This window comes from Calliopsis andreniformis, chromosome 2 (genome assembly GCF_051401765.1).
Source record: "Calliopsis andreniformis isolate RMS-2024a chromosome 2, iyCalAndr_principal, whole genome shotgun sequence".
In the NCBI taxonomy this organism is placed as follows: domain Eukaryota; kingdom Metazoa; phylum Arthropoda; class Insecta; order Hymenoptera; family Andrenidae; genus Calliopsis; species Calliopsis andreniformis.
The window spans coordinates 574,613-600,503 of NC_135063.1; the positions used below are offsets into that span (position 1 = coordinate 574,613).

The following is a 25,891-nucleotide window of genomic DNA, read 5'->3' on the forward strand; positions in this document are numbered from 1 at the left end:
CGCGGAAAAAATTAACTTTCATTTAGCAAACTTAAATCAAGGACAACATGCACTTAAAAACGCAATGAAAGAACAAATACAAATCACAAACACTACACTTACTCACTTACACAACTTAGAAGAAACATTACAAAGTAATGAAAACATATTAACCAGTCAATTCACTTACCTTCAAAAACACCTCCAGTCAACACTAAACCATGTTAAACTCAGAACCGATTTAATTGACCATTTTTCGACACTTAACACATTAATGTCCGATATAATAGACGATACTAATGATATTACTGAATTTCACACAAACTTAAAAAGAGGACATCTTGCCCCAAAGTTTATGACCGCAAAACAACTAGTTAACCTCCTACAAAACGCAACTCCGCACTTACCCGACGGACTGACTTTCCCAATAATAATAAAAACGAAAAATATAATAGCTTTAGAAAAAGTATCAACGATAACCGCGTACGTAGAAGGATCAAAAATCATCGCAGTAATCAGCATTCCGCTCATTACAAATCAAGCCTTTAAAATAATGGAAGTAAAATCGATTCCCACACACGTAAAAGGCAATACTTACGCGACGTTAGTAACCAGGTCACCACTTATAATCGTAAACAGTAACATAAATAAGTATATAATAGCGAATACGGAGGATTTAAGATTGTAAAAACATAGCGTCCCAATACCTTTGCAACCCGTTCCCAGTATACAAAATTACAGACAACATGGACTGCGAATATAAACTATGGCTAGAACCATCCATGGAAATGCCCAAAAATTGTAGAATAGAACATTTTGCGACTAACCATTCTATATGGGTAAAAACGTCACGCCCCGAAAAATGGATATACGCAACGCATGAACCGAAGAAAATAGAAATAGAATGTAATCAAAGAACAACTAGAACAATAATCGAACAGTCAGGAACAATAACAATATTAAATAAATGTAAACTACATACTCAGGAAGTAACACTACAGTCCCAAAAAACAACATATAGCGCACACCTTAACTTAGATACTACAACAATATATAATCTAACACTACCTAATCAAACAAATTCATATAAAACTAACAAAGAGCCATACACACAAATACAATTACACAGCATACTCCAAAAAACAGAAGACATCACCCATCTACAAAACAAATTAGAAAACGAATCGGAAGAATTAAACACTCCCGATAAGACAACTTTACTTCACATAATGTACCCCAGCAGTCTAACCATCGTAGTATTAGTAAGCGCGAGCGTCATCATATACATAATGATGAAAGTGAAACATAGAGAAATGATATATGTAACCCCACCTTTCGCAGATGTTTCACAACCAGCGCCTCGCGACTAAAGATTAAGAAACGATTGTAATTCAAAACTGTACACGCGGAAAACGTATGTAGATAAGGCTCTGGTACTCCCGTTACGATTCGTGCGCGTAACGTCCGTCTTCCAAGGGGGGAGGGATGTTGTAGCCCGTGTAAAGACACGTGCGCTTAGCAGCAGAAATCGCGGAGTCTTAATACCTCCGCGCCGAGCTAAGCAAATTCGCAAGAATCGGCAAAACGTGACGGCTTCGGCCACCCCCGTTTTGCCTCCAAAAGGAACGCGGATCGTGGAAACGATCGAGGAACGCTTCGCACTTTGGTATGGCCCGTCCATCTAACCACACGCGACAGTACCAGAGCTAATTAGCGTTGAATAAAAAGGTAGTCAAGTACACGGTGAGTCCTAACTCTTAAACCTGGCCAAGGACTCAATCATCCTATCTCCTTCCCACCTGACGGCTATCGGCGGTGGAGCACACTAGCTCTCACCAACGACGGGAGAGGAGCAACACCTCACTTCATAAAGTAATCGGACCTACACTGCATTTTGCAGTGCATTTCATAGTAAAGCGTTATTATATCACACTTTTCAATCACTGAATAAGACATAACGGAATCGCATTTGAAAACATAGTGATCGTATATCAATCGCAGCGTAATCGGCTAGAGTATATTTGAAAATATTAAATAACATTGAATATGACCTTAATATGTTTACAAGTCTCACTCATGATACGTGTATTTTGCTTTTATATTTTAATTCTTATACGTTTTCTCTGTTCATAACCTTGAATGATCTTGAATAACTGTAGTTGCTGAATTTCTAATGAAAGGAACCAACATTGTGGGTGTTTAGAAAGGGATGATTTCGTTTAGGAAAATGGAGCTGACTTTTATATTTCTAAAAAAAATAATAGAAAAACAACAATTCTTTTGGCATTGTATGAGCTCCATTGAACAATTCAAATTTCTCCTTGAGACATTTGACGTATTTTAAAAAACAACAAAGTTGTTTGTAATAATTGTTTCTAAATAAATCATAAAAAATTTCACTACTTATGTACAAAAATGTTTCTGTACGCAATTTTAGATATCTAATCTGCCAAATCAGGCAGAACTCGTTCGAACTTGTGCTAAAACTGTGTTCATGATATTTAAACCTTTGGACCATTTTGATACTTTATATTCATATGGATGGTTTTGTTATTATTTAAATAAATAATTACTTGGTGTTTTGCGAATTGTTTTTAATTTGCTCTATGATCGGCTCCCTGAATTTTACGCGGAACTAACATAATGATTTAACTTAATGAAAAAATAATTGTTCTAGAAATAATATTGAAACCTATGTATGTGTAATGAAATCATCACTGGTTCCTTATAACATTTATACAGGATAAAAGTACTTCATAATTGTTTCGATTAGAAACATTGGATTAGATAACAGTTTTAAATAATTATTTTTAAAATCACTTCAAGTCCTTGTATTTAATGAAACTTGCATAATAATATGGATAAAATATACTTATATATACTGACTCCCTTTTTTGACAATATATTAATATCTATTCTGAATACATTTTTAATTGCTCTTGTGATATTTAGTAAAGGACGACTACTTTCCTCGAATCAGGCTGAATTACTTGTACTCTAGTAAAATAGAATGTATTAGGAGATTGGGGTTTGATATAAACGCCACGACTCTAGTGTCAGAAGAGAAAAATATTATTAGCACTATGATGAAGACACGATTTCTGTTAATACTATTTCTCTGCAAAGGATTATACTTCGACTAAGAATAAACTTCTTCGACCTCAATCAATATTTTCATGTTACTCAGAACAATTACATACATTTCGCGGTCAACGCAGTATTATTTGTCGTCATATTGTGTATATATTGGTTAAGCCCCGCATTCATATCGAATCCCTATACATACATATAATATGATTTATGTACAGGGTATAAAAATATTAATAGTTACTGCTTTAGGAGGTGAATTTACACCTCTGGATCGGTGGCATTTGTGAAAAAAAACCCGTCCGCAAAATTGTTAATAACAGTTATGTATAACATTATTATAATCGTTTGTTTACCACATATAGTTCCTTTCAAACATTTTCTCTACTCAACGAACTGAACATTGAAGGTTCTTTTGCAAATATCCACCGATTCTGAGGTGTACATCACGCCATAAAGTCGTGACCATTAATATTTTTAATATTTTTATAGACCTCCAGTTGATAATATTGAAACACTAGGTCAAGGTGTTAATGAAGGGTACTGTCAAATCCGTAGAGCACCCGCCTTATTGGAACACATCCGTGAATAGATGGTATAACATAGTTATGCCTGTGTTGAAGCTGGCGGTGATCACTTCGTACAATATCTTTGAAAGTAGGTAGATGAACAATTATTGCAATACAATATAAGTTTTAACTTCTAAACAAAGTCATATCGAGCATTTGTTTGACCTTTTTTTCTTATTTTTATGTCTAAAATCCATAGCTGTGTTACTTCCCACATAACTATATTTTATGATATAAACTACTTTTCTGATAGATATTTTTAGTGTAATACAATTTATGTCCCTTTTTCCAAATGTTCAGTGAAATGAATGAATACTTAAAATAAATGAATATCTAAAATCTATATGAATCGATGCTATGCTGAGTCAAACTTCAGTGTGACAGAAAATAGTAATATGATGTACAAATATGATGTGTTGATTTTAAGAAAGCTACTCAATTATCCGATTCAAAATATGTTTTCCACTTTTAATACAATTCCTTTACACTCTATATTTTACACATTCGAGCGTAATCAAAACAAGTCATGACAAATATTGCATTTCATGGGAAAATTAATATACCCTGTTATTGCTATTTAGTTACAATGTGTGTATGTAATGCGACATGTTGATTGATTAAAATAGATCTTTTTTTTTGACACCTCAACGACGGATTCTATATGTTCTTCGTGCAGAATAATTTTACTCTGCACTCTACATTATTAGCAAATGCATGACAGCGTCGTACTGTGGTTCTATTTAGGACAATTTTTCTAACTGAATTTACAATGACTGTAATACACCTATTAACCACTTAACTTTGCAAATACAATTTGTACAATGTATTATTTGTGTAGCGCTTCCGTAAGTAAAAATACGTCGTTGTGGTTGAAGAGTTAATGAGAAATATTTTACTAAAATTGATATCTCAAATGTCCACTAAAGTGATGCCATATACTATACTAATAATGAGAATATATTTTGAACAAATGATAAATATTCCTTTTGTCTTACTAATTCAATTTTCTAGGAATTATTCATTTTTTATTCTATCGATGTTTTCAATATTTATAACCTTGACATATTAAAAATATTTTAATATATGATATAATTTTGGAAAACGATAATGATCAATAAATCATATTAGTCTCATTAGACGACAAAGATATCATTAATTAAAATATTATTGTATCTTTGTTTGAAATATGTATAGAAATACATTTATACAGAATATCAAAAGGTTATGATTTATGTACAAGTATTTGTAATAACAAATTTAAGTTCAGAATTGTTGTTGCAACTACCGACGTCACATATTTTGTATAAATACAATGTAAATCGAATAGTTAAGTTTTGTGAAGAACATTTTACAGAATAAACGTCTTACGAAAAGACATCTTGTTACACTGGTATTAAAAATAAGAACCTTCCCGCATAACATAACAAACACGTCTAATTAAAATTACTGCTGTAAATTCAAGATGGCTTAATCTTCGTTTTCCTCGGCTTCTAAAATGTTTCTGAAGGAAAATGGCTGGAAAGGATAACCTTGACCATCGTAGAATTTGCTCATAAATTCCACCCTAAAATATAAAAAAAAAAACGAATGAATATATAAGTTATGTATATGTATATACATTATATTAATTGTTTTTCAGAATCTTTAGGAGCATATAATATTAATATCACGTATTAAATAAGATTCTTATACATTGATTACTCTTACCAATGAAGTCGGAGAGTATGAAGAAAAGCTGAAAGCCCTTCCATCATAACAAGAACACCAAGAGTGAAGAAGGCCCAAGCAGCAAAAGCAAAATATAAAATAACAGCATGTACATAACTGCCGCCCGGGGCGCCTAAACCTTTATTTAAGACCAGTGTCCATAATACTTCTGACAATTGTCCATGAGCCAATGACAAAGCCCATAAACGTAGGTAGGAAGCAGTATGAGATATAGTTGAAAGAACATATTCTATGGTATGAATAGCTTGATGGATCATAACTTCGCCAAATGTCTCTTCTTCGTGGTCATAACCACCCGCAGCGGGGTCACTGGTAGAAGGGGTACTTCTCAATACTTCAGTTTGCAATTCGATATCCTGAGATGTGGTGCCATTACTCTAAACAAAAAAAAAAAGAAAAAATTATTCCATTACAAAAGTAAGTACAGGGTGTCCCGGTAAAAACTAACACCTTAATTATTTTAAGACATCCCACTGATACAATTGTGTGATGTGCACAGGTTCGTGAACTACTTGAAAGGGTCGATTTTTACATTCAGCTTCGAAAAAATTACCAAGCGCGCGGTTAAAACGCACACATGAATTTTAGACGTGTTCTAGACATCTTTCTTTGTATTTTTTGGGTCTATTGACAGCAGCCGAAACAAGGTTTTTACACTTCATACTACTTAAACTGGCCCTAGGAAGTTGCTGTATTGCAACCTATACTGCATATTTACTAATATTCTGTTATACACAAAGTAAATATAATGTTAGTTTTGTAAAATAGTTTTCATCTGAATTATTCAATATCAATAATCAATATCAGTGCTATATGATCCTTTGCTAGGCTTTATGTTTCCTTCTAAGTTGATTAACATGTTGCTTTCCGTCAAAAAAATTCTAAAAATCAACTAATGATTCAAGTGAAGCTATGACATTATCCTATATAGAGTTTCTGAATTGACCACATATTGATCATGTTTCTGAGTGTTCATGATGGAAAATTAACCTGGAACTCTATTTGGAACGAGAAAGCAGTTATGGAGTAGCGAACATACTTATTTTTCGATGTATCTATCTGATTTTCATAATAAATTTTCTATATCCATAAATATCCAGTTGTTTCCTTCTCCGATCATAGCAAAAATTAAACATTTTACAATTAAAAAAAAATTATAGTTGCTATATCTACTAGAACCTTCTTGAAGGATCAAGAAAACAAATATAACTAGAAGATATTATTTCTCTTTAACAAGTACAATGATTTAAAGTTTAAAAAATATATAATTATAACTTCATTATATGTACACACATTGCATTATAATTATACGATTTCTAGAAAAATAACTCATGCAACTACAGTAGTCGTATAATTATTACTGTTTATAGCTACAAGTATCATGCTTTTGTTTGTATTAATGTGTATTTAGTTAATAGTAATAAGTAATAAGTTTACGTGTATGAGGAACATGTAAAAATAATGAGCAATTTTGGAGTAAAACCTTGCAAATTGTCGATGCGCTTCTGCATTCGCGTGCGCGCGGAGTGGTAAGTTATTCTCACATAGCACACATATGATCTTCTTCAAGCACGGGTGATAAAAAATGTCGGGCCCATTTTACCACTGTTACTGTTTCAACCTTTTCAAGTGAGCCTGAGGACCGTGTGCATTACACTAGTGCCACCACATGGTTGCAAACAAATTGACCGCGCACCCCGAGAATTCGTCCGCGCGGCACGGCGGGGTTGCAGTGGCGAGAGCCTGCCTTTTATAATTATAAGAGCAACAGATAAATTTTCCAAACAATAATTATTTCGTACTAAAGGTGTCATCATATGGTCATACCGATATTTTTTACAAAGGTGAATTCTATATTTCTCTATCTTTCACGTGACAACAGATAATCTATAACGCAGTTCTGACTCACCTCGAGTGACCTTGTGTTAAAAGCATTCGTGTTCACCTTGGGAGCTGTTATCAGATGAAAAACAAATATACATAGACTGCCAGTAAAAAAAAGAAAAGAAAAACATAAATGACCTTGACATCACTTAAGGGACTCCCCCTACCAAAAATCGGGGCAAATTCTCTCTATGTGACCTGGTTTATGAAAAGGGGGGGATGTACACAATACTTAATTTAGGCACTTGAGTCCTAAAATCTCTCTCCCTCCCTCCCACCCTCCCTCCCACCCTCCCTCCCTCCCTCCCTCCCTCCCTCCCACCCTCCCTCCCTCCCTCCCTCCCTCCCTCCTCTCGCTCTCTCTCTCTCTCTCTCTCTCTCTCTCTCTCTCTCTCTCTCTCTCTTTTTTGACGCATAAGCCCTCTTTTCATAGACCAGGTCACATATACTGGTTCCTCACCGATTTTGATGGTTTCCAAATATGTTATAAAGGAGGTGATTTTTAACAACTTTTTCCTTTGCATATAATAGGCGATCAGTCTTCGTTTCCGAGATATTTGCAAAATTTTCATGTACTACATACTTGAATTGTATTGTACGCGTATGAATACGTTACTGACTTGTATGAACAGTCACGGCAGTTGGCAGGCAACTTATACAGTATGTCCCACGAAATCCTGGACAGTCGATTATCTGGTAACCTATTAAAGATACAAAAAAAGTTTTTATATAAAATTGAATGGCAAAAGGGGGCTGATTTATTGGCCGTAACAATTTTTTTTTTATCATTATTGTTTACAGAGATATGAAAGTTAAGTTTGATTTTTTAAATGGGATTATATATTTTTTGTTTGATCAATAGATGATACGTTTCAAGACGAATTCAACAAACATTAATGTATACACCTTTTTTCAAATAGTTTTTAATATATTAAGCGTAAAAGTTTACTGATTTTTGGTACAAGAAAATCTGCGAGACCAGGAAGCACAGTAGGAAGTCTCGACTCTCGACCACACTTAAAATGCTACGGGTTAACCCGTGCCTCTTAAAACTGATACGAAGAGACTTGGGTAGGAACGGCAGTCCTAAATTCTACACCCTAAATTTTCTATTTGAAAAAAGGTGTATACATTAATGTTTGCTGAATTCGTCTTGAAACGCACTATCTATTGATCAAATGAAAAATATATAATCCCATTTAAAAAACCAAACTTAACTTTCATATCTCTGTAAACAATAATGATAAAAAAAAATTGTTACGGCCAATAAATCAGCCCCCTCTTGCCATTCAATTTCATATAAAAACTTTTTTCGTATCTTTAATAGATTACCAAATAATGGACTGTCCAGGATTTTGTGGGACATACTGTATAACGGGTAAATTAAAAGATTAAACTTGACTAATTTCAATGTTGAATTTCAACGAAATGTTCATTCCATATTTCTCATAATGTTTCCATACATGTTAATATTCTTCTAACTGGAAAAGAAAGACGGATCAAAGTTGGTCTGGGTTAGGCTTTTTTATGGGGCGGGGGTACAAGAGGAAGGGCAGAGGCCTTCCACCGTCCACGTTTCGAAATTTTGAACTTCCTCGAGGGCAATGTGTCCGATATGATTTGCCGAGTGGTAAAGAAACTTAGCACCCACTGCATGTATTGCTTGTCGACTACCGCAGTGTGATTATATAAACATTATAAACACTAGATACACGATTGCATTGAGCTCACGCATGCGTTGTGGATTACGTATACATATAAATATCTAGGAGCCTAAAGCTAATCGCCTATTATATAAAAAAGAAGAAGTTGTTAAAAATCCCCTCTTTTATGGCATATTTGAAAATCATCAAAATCAGTGAGGAACCAGTACATCGAGAGCTTCACCAAAAATCGTTATATGATCACCTCTATAATATTGAATAATTTTTGTTCAACAAATTTTTCTGTCACTCTTATGGGACACCCTGTATCTTAGAAATCAAGTTTGGTTAATATTATTTGTGGACGATATACTAATTACAGGTACGAAAAGTGATATATATAAACTACCAGAAAACTTAAAAGAAGAATTCAATGCACAAATTCTAGAAGTAAAAAATTTCTTAGACTTGACAATAGAGAGAACAGAGAATATATTAAAAATAACACAGAAAAAACCAATATCAAAAGTGTTGGAGAAATGAAAGTTGCATTTAAAATACATAAATTACATTAAATACAATGTATTTAATATATGCAAGCTAATTTTCAATTAGGATGAATATCTGTATGTTTAAAAAATACACTCGTGAATAAAAGCAGGACTCGAACATTAAAGGATATCATACTGGGTGTATGTGTCACGGTGAGTCACCAGAAACTGTATCCCTAAATATCCATTTTTTTTACGGGATTTTAAAAACATCAATGTTTGTTCAAATAACACCATGCATGATGAACTTAAAGTGAGTTCGAACCGAGAAATATAAATTCAGTTAACCAATGGGAATAGCTTGTGAAATTGCTCTATCTGATTTAAATTAAGTATTCAAAATGGTGACCTTTAGAATTAATATACCGAAACCATAAAAAATACCAATGACTTTGAAATTCCGTTAAAAAATAATTCTGAAACAATTTTTTCCTGCGACTCTTTAGACAGTATAACTTTGTCCTGAGAAGTTTTTTGATGCAATAAACAACAGAGATATTTAGGGTTCCCGTTTCTCATGACTCACTTTGAATACATTTAAAAGCATACTGTCTACAATATACTAATATTGTAAAACGTTCCTTAATTGTTCTAATTTTATTTACTCACATAAACATTATCCACAATCTTCTTCCTCTTATTTATCAAAAAATAAAGCGGCTTCCCGAGAAGCATTACAGGGATGCATAAAACCGCAATTATGACAAAAGCTATTTGTACTTGCTCTTGACCAGGATACATGTACTGTGAACAACCATCTGGCACGCTGGCATTACCGCGGAGAATCATGTTAATAAATGTAATTAAAACCGATGGAGCGCATGTAGGACTAAATCTCCCGTCTGTAGATCACAAAATGTTTGTAATATTCCAATTAAATCGTATATCACTTTAATTGACTGAGATTAAGATACGTACCCGGAGAAGAGGCATCATATAAAATCCACTTGACGAACATCAAAACCACCAGATAAAAGAATAATAAAACTAGAAAGAGCAGTTGTGGTAAGAATTCAAGGAAGAGGCTCTCATATCTCCTGAAATTCCTATGAGAAAGTGTGCATTTTTATTTAATACAATATTTTTCTAATAATCAAATTCGAATACTTTATTGAAATATACGTTTCAATAATAAATTGTATGCTGTGACCTGTAAAACTAATTTAAAAGTAATAGAAACTTTTTATGGAAGAAAATGTAATTTAAAATTTGTGAAATAATTCCTTTTCATATAGATTTTTTCCTTTTCCTTTTTTCAGACTAATAAATTATATATTCCAATAATTATAAAATGCGATAACAAAATTTAATATACTATCCAATAAGGTAAAGTATTAAAGGTAATTACTGAGAATAGGGTACCTCATCGATTTGAATGATTTTCAACCATATGCTACCTAGGTCAACGCTCTAAGTGACTAATTTATTCCATACATATGTATATACAGAGTGGGTGGAAATCGTAGTACAATCAGCCAGGAGTAATTCTAGATCAAAAAGATAAGGAAAGAACGTAGTATACAATCTTTTCACCCGAGGCTTCGTTTTCGAGATAATCGAATTTGACGTTTACTCAACTACGCAATGCGATTTACCTATCGTGTATTCTATTACCGGTCTCTGTCCGTACTAGTATTTATAAATTATTATTATGAGATTTTTAAACAAGAATAAAACTTGTGATTTACAAGAATATATGTATATTTACTTTGAGAAATTTGTTACAAACAAAGAAATAGTCAAAAGAGGCTTACAATGAATGTGATCTGTGTAATGTGTATAATTTTTACGAGCACGGAAATCGTATAGGAACATAAAGTAAAAAATAAATAAAAATTCTCCATCTTTCTTAACATAAACATTGATAATGATAGGATACTGTAGGAAATACCCAGATAGTTCGACTTCGAGTTTTTACATGATACGTTATCTTCATTGTTAAAAGAAGTATCTCTAGAAATCAAAATTAGAATTATTTTTCAACATGATGGTAACCCACCACATTTCATGAAACCAGTTTTAAATTTCTTAACTAAAAAGTATTCGTGCTGGATAGATCGTGGCGGTAAGAAACACATGTCAACATGTAAAAAAAGAAGTGTACAAAGAAAATATTCAGAACATTGCACAGCTAAAGCAACAAATTCTTCAAGTGTTTGAAAAACTAAAAAATGATAATACGTTACAATCCATTCAGTTACCTTTAATTCGTTAAGTACAGTTATATGTACGCAGCAACGGGGACATTTCCAACAGTACTTGTAAAGTAATAAGCCAAAATGAAAGTAATAAACTTCAAATTCGATTTTCTCGAAAACAAAACCTCGGATGGAAAAATTGAACAGGAACTTTTTTTCTTACCTTTTTTATGTAGAATTACCCTCTGGTCGATTATACTATGATTTTCTACCCACCTTGTATAAATATAATTGCCACTCGTTGTTGGTTTCACATATATTCGCAAAAGCATTATCAATATTGTGTAATGTATTCTTTTAAGTCTTGACGAAGGTTTGGGTATGATTAGAATTAAAATTGAAAGACTTCGATTTGGGTTAGTTTAAAAAACAAGTGTTCTACAAGATGCGTACTCTTCGTTTCTCGAAAGATGTCTTACAGAATGGTTTAGGGGTAATGTTTTCCACGGGACTTCGCGTGAACAGTAGCTAATCGAACTTCAAAATTGATTTTCTCGAAAATGAAACCGCGGATAAGAAAATATTATGCTAACTTTTTCTCTTACATTTGCACGTAGAATCATTTTTTGTCCGATTATACTACGACTTCTGCCGTATCCTGTATCTAGAAATGATATTAGCTTGTTATGATATTGTGGTGTTGATAATAGTCATCATTATGACTGATTGTTACAGATCTTTTAACTGCTTAAATGACGATGAATATTGAACAATAATGTACTGTAACGTTTAATACAGTCAAGTTCAACAGTTTGAGTACCACGCAGTGCGATTGCCTTGTTCAGATTTCACGTTGAAATGTCCCATAGCTCGGGCCGCGCCTTAAAGCATATGTACAGTAGTGTAACACATAACTACGCTCAAATCGTAACAGCTATCTGCACTCAGAACATCCCTCCTACCTCAGCGGCTGGGTGACTCCTGGGCAACTATCCTAGCAAGGGTCCGAAACTCAAGAAACAATGCAGTCATAAAGGCTAGAAAATGGACTAGGCCTTAGAATTTTCAAGTATGGAATTCTACATTTCTTAATATAATACTGAATACGACACAGTTAGGATGATTTATAAAGGAATTATGTACAAAAACGATTTTTACAACTTTATCTTAACTTCTTTAAAAATGGCCCGATTTTCATAAAATTTGGTACCATTTTAATCGGCAGGACGATCTCCACAAGTCGCGATCTTCTACTCGATACATGTATCGATCTCGAATTCAACGTGTTAAAATGTCTTTGAAACATCTTTATGATCTATTGAAGACGTCTTAAAGACCTTCTATTTTATAACATAAAGTGTTCGGAAACATGGACATTTGTAGAACCCCAGACATCACCATACATCTAAAGGACGTTCGTTTTATGCTCGATTCACATCTTACGTCCATTTTGAACATACTTAGTATGTTTGTAAGACTTAAATTTCGGATGCTGTAGAACATCCGTTTTGTAGGTTAGTTTCGAAGATGGATAATTATGTATGTTATTAATATACATATATCATCGCGCGCGATACGTTAATGCGAACGTGAGAATACATTACATTGGTATGTTATAGATTATAAAATATTGTTTTTACTAAAAATATTATGTTATTAAAGGAACAAGTAATATGCGATAGGCATAATAAATTCGCTTAAGAATTGCAATAGATTCGTGCTTAAGAGGCTTGCTGCCACTCCGAAGGTCCCAAATTCGAATTCAAACTGCGCCGCTATACTTTGGAATGAAGACTTCCGTCGTGTTGTATGTTTCCATTTTTCGCTAGGGAAATTCTTTCTAATAAGATTAATTATTACCCATAGTGTGGTGTGTGGGGTTTATTATCATGAAAAATTGCACGAAATAAAATGTAACTACGCATCATATTATTCCACAGTTGAGCTTAAAGTGTATTGCATGCGCGGTATATGTTGTTAGTGTGAATATTAATAATTAATATTATAATGCATTTTCAATCAAGATATTTTCCATCATAAAGTTTATAATTTTTTCTTTTTTTAGTAAAAGATTTATTTTATAAATTTGCTTACGTCCATTATAGGTATGAATGCCTGTCTCGGACATTCTCAAAATGTACATAAGATGTCTACATACATGTCTGGGACATTGCCGATATTTATAAGACGTCCTGAATGTTTAGAATAAACGTCTTTAAGTCGTCCTTAAGACATGTGTATGATGTTCTGAAGACGTCTTCACGATGTCACGTTTTGTAACATAAGACGTTCGAAAGATATGTCTACGACATTTGTAGGACAACACCGTTATTTATAAGGCATATCCTGAATTATTGAAACAAACATCTTTAAGATGTCTTTAAGATGTCTTTAAGATATCTGTGTGACGTTGTAAAGATGTTTTAAAGATGTCACGTTTTGTAACAACAAATATTCACATTCGGTCATTCTATAACATTTGGAGAATATTACGCCGACGTGGTTAGAATGTCTTGAATGTTAGGCACAGATGTCTTTATGACGTTATTAAGATGTCTTTGTGCTATTGTGTTATGTTGTGCTTGTGCTTAAGACATTATTATTGCGAAACGAAAGCAAATCGGATACTATGCCATAGTTGATTTTGTGTTCCAATTTGGATCTCCTGCGACCACCTTGAAATATTGAAAGCTGTATTTAATACATTCTATATATATTGAGTGGCAATTATACGAATACATATGTCGATAAAGAGAAACTTATGAAAGAACAATCTGACTTTGATGATATTTAGCAGGCTTATAGATTAACGGAGAATATTCCACCTAATATCTCGGAAGTCATTGGATGTAGAAAAAAACTTTAAATTAGACGATTATGTATTTCTAAACAGTAAGTATAAAACTGTGTAAACAGTTTTTAGAAATATGTAAAGATTCAACATTTCAAAATATCTGTATTTTATGTTTTCGCCTCAACATATTTTTAATAGAATATTTTTAAAACAAATAGATATTTTCAAAAACCGTTTACACTGGTGTATTGGACGTTGGAAAATACATAAATGATTAATTTAAAGCTTTCTTCTATGTCTAATTTCCTACTTTAACTATGGGTGCGGTTTTCACCCCCCTAACGTGGATTTAAACCGATATAAAAAAAATACGTGTCAAATATTTTCGGCTAGTCTGCAAACCTGCTAAGCTTCATCAAAATCTGAAATTATCACTTCGAATTGTTCCCTTGTTAGTATATTACCTGGATAACACATCTCAGTTATTGTAGACTATTCCTAATAATTACCATGTTCAATTTTATTAGTTATGTTTATAACTTTATTTTAACGATTAATTAGTGTTTGTCACAATTTATTAAATACACATTTGCTTATTTTAAAGCAAACTTAACACATTCTGTGCCGTGGCAGAATTTCAGCTTTCTGAAAACTGTTTAGAAAGTATGAAAATCATGTTTAATATTTAAAACAACAATAGTTGTGTTAAATATTTTTGTGCTAAATTTTAATTTTCTTTTTTTTCACTTTATTTCAATTTCAAACTGTGAGAGTACATACGTATACCCACTTCTTAAACTTTCACTGGCTTTAAATGGTATAAGGCAGGCTTCGGAATTAACTGCTCTTTTCGGCCGATTCTCGAAGGCGACGAAGGCCTCAGGCGCGTGCCACAAAAATCGCGCGTGGCGCATTTGGGCAACGACACTTATATCAATAGATTTCCACATCACCCATGAGGTACCATTATTGATGCGTTTTTGTTTTGTCAGTGGTATCCCCTGACGCGCGATTCTTGTGGCACGCGCCTGAGGCCTTCCGAGCACTAGGGCCGCCGCGGAGAGAAGTGACGTGCGAGGGAGAAAGGAGGCGTCGCCTTCGAAAATCGGCCGAAAAGTTAAAAGTTCAGCAGTTAATTCCGAAGCCTGGTATAAGCCATTAATGACAGCATAGAACAGGGTAATACTTGTTAATTTGAAAAAATAATCGCATTATTAACATCTTACGGATCACACTCAACAATCTCAAAAATATGAAAATAGTGAGTTGAATAATTTTAAATAAATAAGTTGTATATAACAAAAAGTAACAATTAAAAAATGTATTTTTATATATTTTCAATGTATTTAAATGTATTTTTTTATATTTTCAAAAATCCAAAGAAATTCTTAAATATTCTTCCAAGTTTTTAAAATATTATCCTATAGTTTTTATTATTATCTTACTTTTTTTAAGCAAGGCAAAAGAAAATTCAGAAACAAAAATGGTCTGAGTCGTAAATGACTCAGGATGCTGACAAAGAGATTAATTACTTCTTTAAAATTATTGCGTGTCTATACCTAACGTTCTATGTATGGCAATGACAATCTATACATAGTATCACATCAGAAAATTGCGTCAAAATTGAACGAGTTAAGTACTTCTATTAGTATAACTCTGTGCTAAAATGCACATTAATATAAAACAGATCCGTGAAATGTCTATTTTAATTATTCATATTAAATAAACAATTAGACAAAATAACGAGAACTTACACAATATTGATCAAACTCATACAGACACCGAAAATCATGTGCACAACACCAAAGATGATTGAGAGTTTCATTTTATATGAATTCAAAAACATAATCTTGTTTTCGGACAGCACCCAAACTGGATCCATACCCAAAAGATAAGGCGTCTGTTTATAATCACTGGTAGCTGGATCCAACTGAAGTAAAGCATTGTTCTGGATTGTGGATACGTTATATGATATGTGCCAACTAGATCCGAACAGATTAATTGACTTTGAGAACACATCGTTGTAGATGAGGCCGGTATAAATGGAAAACAAACCCATGAGTAGAATAATGTAACGTCCAGCAAAAAATAAATTCCATATTTCATTTGATGATTTCTGGGCCAAATACTTCTTTTCCAGTATAATCATGTACAGAGCAAACACGGTCATGATTAAACCTGCATTAAAAAATATAATCTTAAACTAAAGTATCTATAAATTGTATTTATTCAGCAATTTATACCGGACATACTGATGATGATGTAAGTTAAAATTAAATAATTTTCTATCCTTTATTTAAATTTTATTTAGTCAAATATTAATAAAATTTGTTACTTTTGGATTTTCATCAATAAAAATTTCACGAACCTATCGATGTGACTTTCCTGATTAAAGTGACACCAAACGCGATAAAAGGAAGATATAAAGGGTGACCATCTTTATCAATATTTGGAAAAGAAACTACTCATGCAGGAACTTTAACAACGTTTCTGAAGGAACGAAAAATATTTGTGTTATTTTCACAGAAAACGATAGTAAAGTTGTCAAAAATGAGTGCAAATATGAATATAATTGTACCCAAACTGATCCGTATTATGTTGTACCTTGTTGTCCTTTGGATATTGAAATACCTCCATGATAACTAGTGAAGAAATCAGCAGGTAAATTGACTGAAGATTGAAATTAAGTACAACCGAAATATAATCGCTGTTACATGGAAATAGTAGTCAACATATGTTCACCGATTGTGCATTCAAAAACGAATATATGTATATACAATAGCAATTTTAAGTTCAATAACTCAGTTAGCATCTTTCGGACAAGAAAAAGAACTAATACAAAGATATGTATGTGTCTTTAAAATAATGAGAACGATTACACCTCTTTTCATAAAGGCCAACGCACACGAGCGATATTCTGATGCACGATCTTGCTGCGGTCATATGTTTTTCTTTGTTTTCCTAATTACAAACAACGAAGACAAACATACGATCGCAACCAGATCGTGCGTCAAAATATCGTTCGTGTGCACTGACCCTAAGTTTAAGATCGGAAACAATTACGTGAACAGGTGAAGGTCACCTTCTCCTCTGGTGTTTTTCCTCCCTACTACCACTACTTTGTTCCGTGTAGGCACGACTGTTACAACACATACACAATATATGCGTGAGAAGTACGAATACTATATCCTATATATGTACGTTAACGTGCGGACACATGGCAGAGGAAGGACAAACACAATAGAAGAAGATGACCTTCACCGGTTTGCGTGACTACCTCCGATTTTAGTTCATCTTCTATTGTCCTTAGAATCTTACATTGCAGTTACTATTAGTTTCATAATAAGAATTAAAGAAGCTAATCAATCATGATCCATTACGACAAAATCGATCTGCTGTCGAAATAATCAGCGAACTTACAAAAAGCCGCTTCAAATATTTTGATATGAACACTCTAGATGTCACACTACTTAATTAATTCAACAATTTAGAAGAGATGTGGATCATGGGGGACTCCCATTATTCACAACCGGTTGGACACACTTTCAACTGCGTCAAGCACTATTGACATGCATCTAAAACACTGTCCACAAGGTCTAATGTCCAATAGTGGGACTTTACACCTGGAGCACTTGCATTCGCATCTTCTGATTTCCACCCTATTTGGCGGGGGATAAAGTTTATCAGACACTTCGCGTTTGCACAAGCTTCGCAGCACCATTGTCCGAGTATGCTCACGTGCACTACCCCTTGGGTGCAGAAGAATTGTTCCACAAAGTCTAAAATTTGCAAAAGTCGGAGTTCACGGAGTCTGGTGTTCACGGACTTCGTGTGTCGACACATTACCACCTTGTGATGACGTCTACGGCGCCTCCGTTTTGCACGAATATCCACAAGTCTGAAGTCATCTCAAAGTGTTCTTCTATGTATTGTGGACAACGCCAGGCTGGGCGTGCAATAGTGATTGTATTGTCGCAACGTGCGCAGGAGGAGGCTTGCAGAGTTCCTAGGTAAGTGCACATGCTGTGCCAACCTCCTTCCACGTAGAGGTCCTGTTGTTCGTCGTTTAGGTGGTTGTAGCAGTCTTGACAAAGACGTATGTCTCGATACACGTAGATTGCTCTTGTATGGATGATGACGCAGTATAATTGTAACAATCCGCGATACGTGGTGGGATGATCTATTGGGCGAACGCCATCCATTGGCCCATAGAACTCCTCATGATAATCTGCGAATTCTTCACGTGACAGCCCATGCGGTAGTGGCATTTTCGTTTCCTCTTTTTGTTTTAGGAAGTGGTCCCACGATGTCCATGCTGATTTTATCGAAGGCTCTTCCTGGTGTGTCTGTGAGGGCCATCGGCTGTTTGGTCTTGATTCTGGTTAGTTTCTTAATCTGGCATTCCTGGCAATCTTTAATAAAGTTTTGTATATCCCTTTTCATATTGTCCCAATAATATTGTTGTCTGATCCTATGGTAAGTTTTTGTGACGCCTTTGTGTCCCCCAGAGGCGGAGGTGTGTTTCTCTCGTATAATTTCCTCCCTCTGTGTTTCCTCTGGAGTGGTTACCTCGCCTGTACATATGGTAATTGTTATTTCTCGATCTCCGAAGATTTCCTTTAACTTGTTCATTATAAATTTCCATGGGATGTCTTCGATGTTTTGCGTTCTGCAGAGGGTAAATGATTTTAGGTCGAGCTCGTTGATTACATCCAGTAAAGAAGAAAGGCTGTTGGTCACGTTGCTTAGTAATATAGCGGTGTTTCTTGCTTCTCTGATCGGAAGGCTAATGATGTATTTGCTATTGACTGGGCTCAGTCTCGCTCTTTCAAATGTTAAGTCCATATACGCGAGTAGAAGATTTTCGGTCATCAATTCTAATGCTCCTCTATCGACAGGGTTACCATCCATATCAATGAATATAACCTTGTGGTCTTTTATTTTGGTTAACGAGTCTCGGATTTCTTTAATGTTCAATCGTCTGTCGGTTGCGGGTAGTTGGTCCATCATATTGGAGTCTTCATCAGGCATCAATTCGTCTTCCCAATTTTGGGTGGATTCACAGGGTGGCGTTAATTCCATGTCGTCTTCTCCGCGATCTTCAAATGATAATCGTCTTTGTGTAGGGGTAAATGCCGGTGGATCTTCGGGGAAATCTCTTGGGTTTGCTTCGACGTCGGGCGATTTTTCCGATGTGTCTACTACTTTGCACTTCTGATCGTCGGTTTTAAGAGGGATTTCAACCGTGGTCGATTTCGTGGTTCCTCTAGGTGCGAACAGTGGCGAATCTTCTGATGATGATGATAGCAGGAATCGCTTTGATGGAGGCGATTTTCCTGGTGTGTCGTCTTCTCTTGTTCTTATGGGTAAACACATTTCCGGGGGTTTCGTGACAGAGTGTCTGCGTTAGCATTGGCTCTACCTTGTTTACAGTGGATTTCAAATTCATAGTCTGACAATTTTAATTTCCATTTCCATATTCTGGAGTTTGGATCTTTGATCGAGTTCATCCACACTAGCGGTTTATGATCTGTAATGATGTTAAATTTGCGTCCATATAGGTATGGCCTGAAGTGCGTTACACAGTACACTATGGCGAGACATTCCTTTTCTATAGTCGAATATTTTTGTTCAGCAGTATTCAGAAGTCTAGATGCATAAGCTACTGGGAGGTCTTTGCCTATAGGTCCTTGGCTAAGCACTCCCCCTATGACGTATCCTGATGCGTCTGTGGTTAAATTGAAGGTTTTTGAAAAATCTGGATATTGTAATATCGTTTCCGTAGTTAATGTTCGTTTCAATGTTTCGGATGCATCTTCTTGAGGTTTTTCCCATACAAATTTTGTTTCCTTCTTTAGTAGGTCCGTTAGTGGTATAGCTACCTTGGAGAAATCCGGGATGAATCTTCTGTAATAGCCGGCCAATCCGAGGAATTGCTTTATGTTTTTTGGAATTTTTGGTCGCGGAAAGTTTTGAACTGAGTCGATCTTCTTTGGATCCGGTTTTACACCATCTTCGCTGATTACGTGCCCTAAATACATTACTTCGTGGAGAAGAAATTCGCATTTATCTGGTTGTAATTTTACTTTTGCCTCGCAAAGACGCTTCATTAGCCTGTTGACCTTTGCATCGTGTTCCTCTAAAGAAGTAGCATAGACTACTATGTAGACGAATAGCTCGATACCTTGTAGGCCGGACAGAACGTTGTCCATTACTCGTTGGAACATGGCGGGTGCATTCTTGAGGCCAAAGGGCATCCTTTGGAATTGGTAGTGCTCGTAAGGTGTAGTAAATGCGGTTTTATGCGCATCTTCGGGTGCCATCTTTATTTGATGGAAGCCTGAGGCGAGGTCAAAAGTAGAAAAATATTTTGCGCTGCCCAATTGATCCAGTATATTTGTTATGTTGGGCAGAGGGTATGCATCTCCGATAGTCTTTTCATTTAGGCGACGGTAGTTAATGACCAATCTTCATCGTTGGTTTCCTTGCAAATCAGCTTTCTTAGGCACTATCCAGAGCGGAGAATTGTATGGGGAAAGAGATGGTTCAACGATTGATGTATCTAGTAATTCCTGCACCTGTTTGTTTATTTCGTCTCGATGGATGGGAGGATACCTATATTGACGCGTATTGATCGGTACGTCATCCGTAGTATGAATCCTATGTTGGAAAACGTCTATTGCTTCTAACATTTCTCCCGGCAGGTGGAATCTGTCCTGATTTTCCCTTATCAGCTTTTCCACGCTGGCTTTTTCTTGGGCAATCAAGTGTTCGAGTCGAAGTAGGTCTAGGATATTCCGCAGACAATCTCCTTCGCATATTTTCACCGTATTACATTGTTGAGCCGAATATGGGCCGAATGTTTCGATCTCAATGGTTGGAATCTCGACGTTATAGTCTTCGTCCGTTGTATTGATGATACGAAGGTAGCCCTTACCTTCATCGTTGGTTACGATTGCATCCCCTAAATATATTCCCTTCTCGAGGTTAAGTCTTGGAACATAGCCCTCTCGCAATTGTGGGTTTGCTATGCAAATGTAAAAAGATGCGGAGCTTCTTTTAGGCACAAATACTTCCTCGTGGTTGTCGAAGGGTATGTAACAGTCTCCCCATTTAACGTGTTTTTTAGCGTAATCTATATTTGCTGCTTGATGCATCAGAATTCGGATCCTAGGATTCCGTCCTGATCAATCAGCAGATTATTATCCACGATGTGAAACGTAACTGGTTGATCCGCGATTTGAATTTGTGCCGTCCCTAAGGTGACTAAATTTGGTTCCGTGATACCACGTATGAATATTACGTTTCGTTCGTTAATATGCACCATTTCATCGAGGAGATCCTTCTTGATTAAGTTTACTTCAGATCCAAAATCTAGCATTAGTCGTGCCTTACTGATTAAGTCGGGGGATACTATGGAAATCATTGGAACATTTTGAATAGCATTTACTCGTATTGTGACTGTTCGCCTGATTGGTCGTCGTTCTCCGCGTTCGGTGATTCTCCTATTTGCTCCTCTTGAACTGGCTTCTTCTCGTCCACTTTTAAAGTTCTTACCTTTGGAATAGGTTTTGTAGGTTCCTTTGCTGTTGGAACGTTCACTTTCATCACTCTCTGGCGATCCGGTGGGTTCCCACTCCGGGTGGCGCCAGTGTTGCCCGAGTGGCCCTTGTCATTTCCCTGTTTCTGGTTTGCGTAGGGAACAATCTCTCCTGAATCCACTCTAGCCTTGAACTTGTAGCACTCTTTCAATACGTGACCTGGTTTCTTGCAAAAGTTACACACGACAACCGCGTTTTGTGGTGTTGAAGTCACTGGTGGATTTTCACGTCTTGGTGGGGCGTCCCTGTAATTGGGGCTTTGGTATTGAGTGCGGGGACGATTTTGATACGGTTGTTGAGCAGGCATTCTCCTATAGTTTGGTTGTTGGTAGTCATTACGGAATCGGGTCTGGTACGTTGGTTGAGCGTGTACTACTCTTTCCCCTGGGGCGGAAAATTGACGCGAGTTTGTGTACATCTTGACGCATTCCTCTTCCATCTTAATTTCTTTTGTAATTCTAACAGCGTTTGCGAAGGCACGATCCAGGTCTTCGCAACCAGCCAGTTTCAACCGGATGGAGATGTCGGGGGGAAGCCCGCTGATGAAGGCTTCGAGAGTATTGCTGTCGATGTTAATTTGGCCTATAGTCGATACTTCCCCATATAGTTGTCGCTCACCGTCCATTATGGCCAATCTCAAATCCTGTATTCAGCTAATGTAGTCGAGGATGTTTTCACCAGGTTTCTTGAAAGTGTTACTTAATTCTCCTCTATATTGATTCAGTGATTTTGGTGGAGCGAACAACTGCTTAAGTTTGTCCCCAAACTGTGTAAGCGTGCTTACTGTAGGATCTTCAGCGACCAGAAGTGCATGTCCGCGTAGTTTGTTGACTAACAACTTGACTAATTGAGGTTCTTGGTGTGCTGGAATCATTAACCTGGCTCTTTCACATGCTCTCAAAAGCTGGAATACAGGAGGCCTGTACCCGTCGAAGATGGGCACTGTCTCTAAAGCGTCTTTTATACGTATTGCGTACTTAGTTGGTCTCTCGTTCATCGGCGGCGGTACTGTAACTCTAGAAGTATGTGGTATAGGACTTGCAGTGTGATTCATGAGCGATTCTTCTAATTGCTCTATTTTAACCTTTAATTCGTCCAACCCGCTGAATTTTTCTTCCCATAATGAAAGGGAAGCTAACATTCGATCTAAGGCCACTTGCGTTTGCTCCTGTTTTTGCTTCGCTTTTTCTTGAATAATATGTAATTTAGCTGTTTGCTCCTTGAGCTCGTCAAGGGTAAGAGTGCTTCTGGTTTCGTCCATGTTTACCTATTCTACCCCCTTTTCTTGTATTTGGATAAAACACGCGTAGATTTATTAAATTCCATCAATTATTGAGGCTTCTATTCCACCACGCTGTCACCAAATATTTTTATGTTACGTCCTGGGGCGTACAGGACGTATGTTGACTCGACTATTGGCTGCTGTCACCAGTGCAGGTAGTTCGGGAGCCTGCGCTCTCCAGAAAAGGATATGATTTTACCTAGTAGGGCCGCTTTGAGCAAGTCTATGCGACTTATAGCTCGGGATAATTGAAGGTTTTTAAAATAAATCTCGCAATTTTGCGATACTGAATCCCTTTTTGTTCTTGATTAAAATCGAAGTACAAGATTGGGAACATTTTCTGCGAAGGGGAATCTGGGCGTGTATCTCTTTTGTCAGAGTCCAGTTCTACTAGTTCACAAAGTTTATCCCCCAAATAGGTCGCCGGAGGCGCAGGGGGTGCCGTTGGCGGGAAAAGTTGGTTTACAGCAGAGAAATTGAGTTCGCACTCCATGAACCACTGATCTGGTATCGCTGCATCATTTGCGAAATCGTTTGTTTCTTTTTCTTCTCTTTTCTTTTGCCTGATTAGGGCCCGTCATATTCGGCGATTCTCTGCTCTTAGTTTCCTCTGCACTCCTCCCCCTTTATTGATGCGTAGTACTCCTTAGTATAATCTGGTTCTACACTACTAGTCGATGTTCACTGGTTCACTTTGAGCTTCACTGCTCGGTAGCTGAGCTCCAACTGACTGACTGACTTCAACTGACTGCTCGGTAGTGCGCTCCGTGGCTTTTATAGCCCGACGAACTGGTTATCAAGACTGCACGTGCATCCTGTTTGCTGATGTGTCAGCAAAGATTACTTTCTGCTCGCGGGTACTGCTGCTGTGTCAGCAAAGATAACATGCAGGTGTTCATGTTATCTGACTCCCAGGGAGATATCTGCTCGCGGGTACTGCTGCTGTGTCAGCAAAGATAACTTGCAGATATCTGCACGTGTTTTGTCTTGGGAACTAGTTCGTTAATGATTATCGGTATCCCTTACGTTGCGGAATGTGCAGCTGTGCCTTTATTATCGCGTGGGATGTCCGTTATCGGGTGCACGTGCGTTCAGTTGTCCTTCAGTCTGTGGGACTTTCGCACGGTCCCAAAGACCGAGAGTGGGGAAGCCTATGCTCTTGACGAGGTTCACTCATTCGGTATCGTGCCGCGGAACGGTTCGAACGTTCTCCACTCTTGGTTTAACAGTATAGTACTTATAATATATATATATATAGCCAGCGTGATTTCCCAATCGTAACTTCTGTTCCTGAGTGCGTTTTACAGTGTCGATTGAGTAACCATCCTGGATCCTTACGTAGCGTGATGTGTCGAGTGTGTATTTTGTGTGTTTATGCTCGGTTTATTACCGAACTGTGGGTTTTATCAAGTTAGTGGATATTGTTCACGCTAAAGTAAGGTATAGCTTAATTTAAACTTTAATGAATTTTTGCTCGAAAACGGTTTGACGGATCTCGCTCGTTTTGGTCTCATTGAATAACGTTTACGGAATAGTATCTCTCTGAATTTTTCCAGATTTTTAGTTTGATTTCTACGAGTGGTGTCATATTACATCTGACCCTTTTGGTTAAAGCGAGGTTCGTCTCCCTGTGTTGTGCTTATCTCTATAATAGCTTCTATAAAAGTTACGGGGACGTAACATTAGAGCAGAACAAAGACTGACAGACAGTATGCTTGTGAAGAATACTCAGAGTTACAATTCTGGCACCCTTAAGCTTTCTGGATACGGACACTCACATGTGCACATATATATTTTGCTATTAGATGGGGAGATAAAGATCTTGATTTAGAAAGTTAACGCAACGCAATTTAGTCTGAAACACACTGCTTTTATCAAATTAACCCTTTCTGATTCAGAATGTTAGAAAAGTTGAAGTCAACGAATGCTCGTGTGGGCCATGTGCTTTCGTTTACTGCGTTTCCCCCTCTTAAGGGAAGTACTGCCTTGAGATAAGGTTAAGGAGGGCCATCCTGACAAAGGTATCCTGTCAACTAGAATTTTTGTCGAAGCATGACATTATTATACGAGCAGCCATCGCGAAGACCGAGTAGGAGGAATAAATACGAACGTCTTTTCTAAGTTATAACCGCTCACAGATTCATTTACCTGACCGTTCACAACCGTTAGTCCTCATTTTCCTTACAAGAATTAATTGCACTTCAGAATTCAAGATCATCACAAAATGTATACTCTGATACTGATGATTAGTCAAATGCATTAAAATAAGAGTCCACTCTTGGTCAGTAACGTGCACGTTGTCACAGTCTTCAATATAACATATTTATATTAACCAAAAGAACATTAAGTCGCACGAAAAACAGTCCAGGTACATGAAAAATACGATTCTACGCGATCCACGATCGCGTTTCTTTTGTTTCACATGGTGAAACACCTAGAGGGGTGATCGCGCTACGTGACAGTTAATGGCTAGACCACATCGATAGTTAAATGTTACGTAGTTAATGCTTTATGACATTTGTGGCGTGTAAGAAGTACAGTAATGTTGCGGACGAGAGCCGCTCTCGGGTCTGGTCGCGGCTCTCGTCCGCGACTGGTAGTCGATTCGGCTTCCTTTGCTCTCGGTCGCCGAGAT

General features: G+C 36.4%; 1 protein-coding gene across 3 annotated transcripts in view; it reads right to left on the bottom strand.

The window, feature by feature from the left end:
• Positions 1-2,795: 2,795 nt before the first annotated feature.
• Positions 2,796-25,891, bottom strand: part of Vha100-2 (V-type ATPase subunit a family protein Vha100-2) — a 170,050-nt gene continuing 146,954 nt past the window's right edge. For all 3 annotated transcript variants that reach the window (XM_076392790.1, XM_076392789.1, XM_076392791.1), the window contains 5 exons: positions 16,128-16,551; positions 10,360-10,487; positions 10,051-10,283; positions 5,343-5,740; positions 2,796-5,199 (listed from right to left, as the gene is read on the bottom strand). In XM_076392790.1, coding sequence (XP_076248905.1) covers positions 5,103-5,199; positions 5,343-5,740; positions 10,051-10,283; positions 10,360-10,487; positions 16,128-16,551 — 1,280 coding nt within the window. In that variant the 3' untranslated portion in view covers positions 2,796-5,102. The remainder of the gene's footprint in view (positions 5,200-5,342; positions 5,741-10,050; positions 10,284-10,359; positions 10,488-16,127; positions 16,552-25,891) is intronic.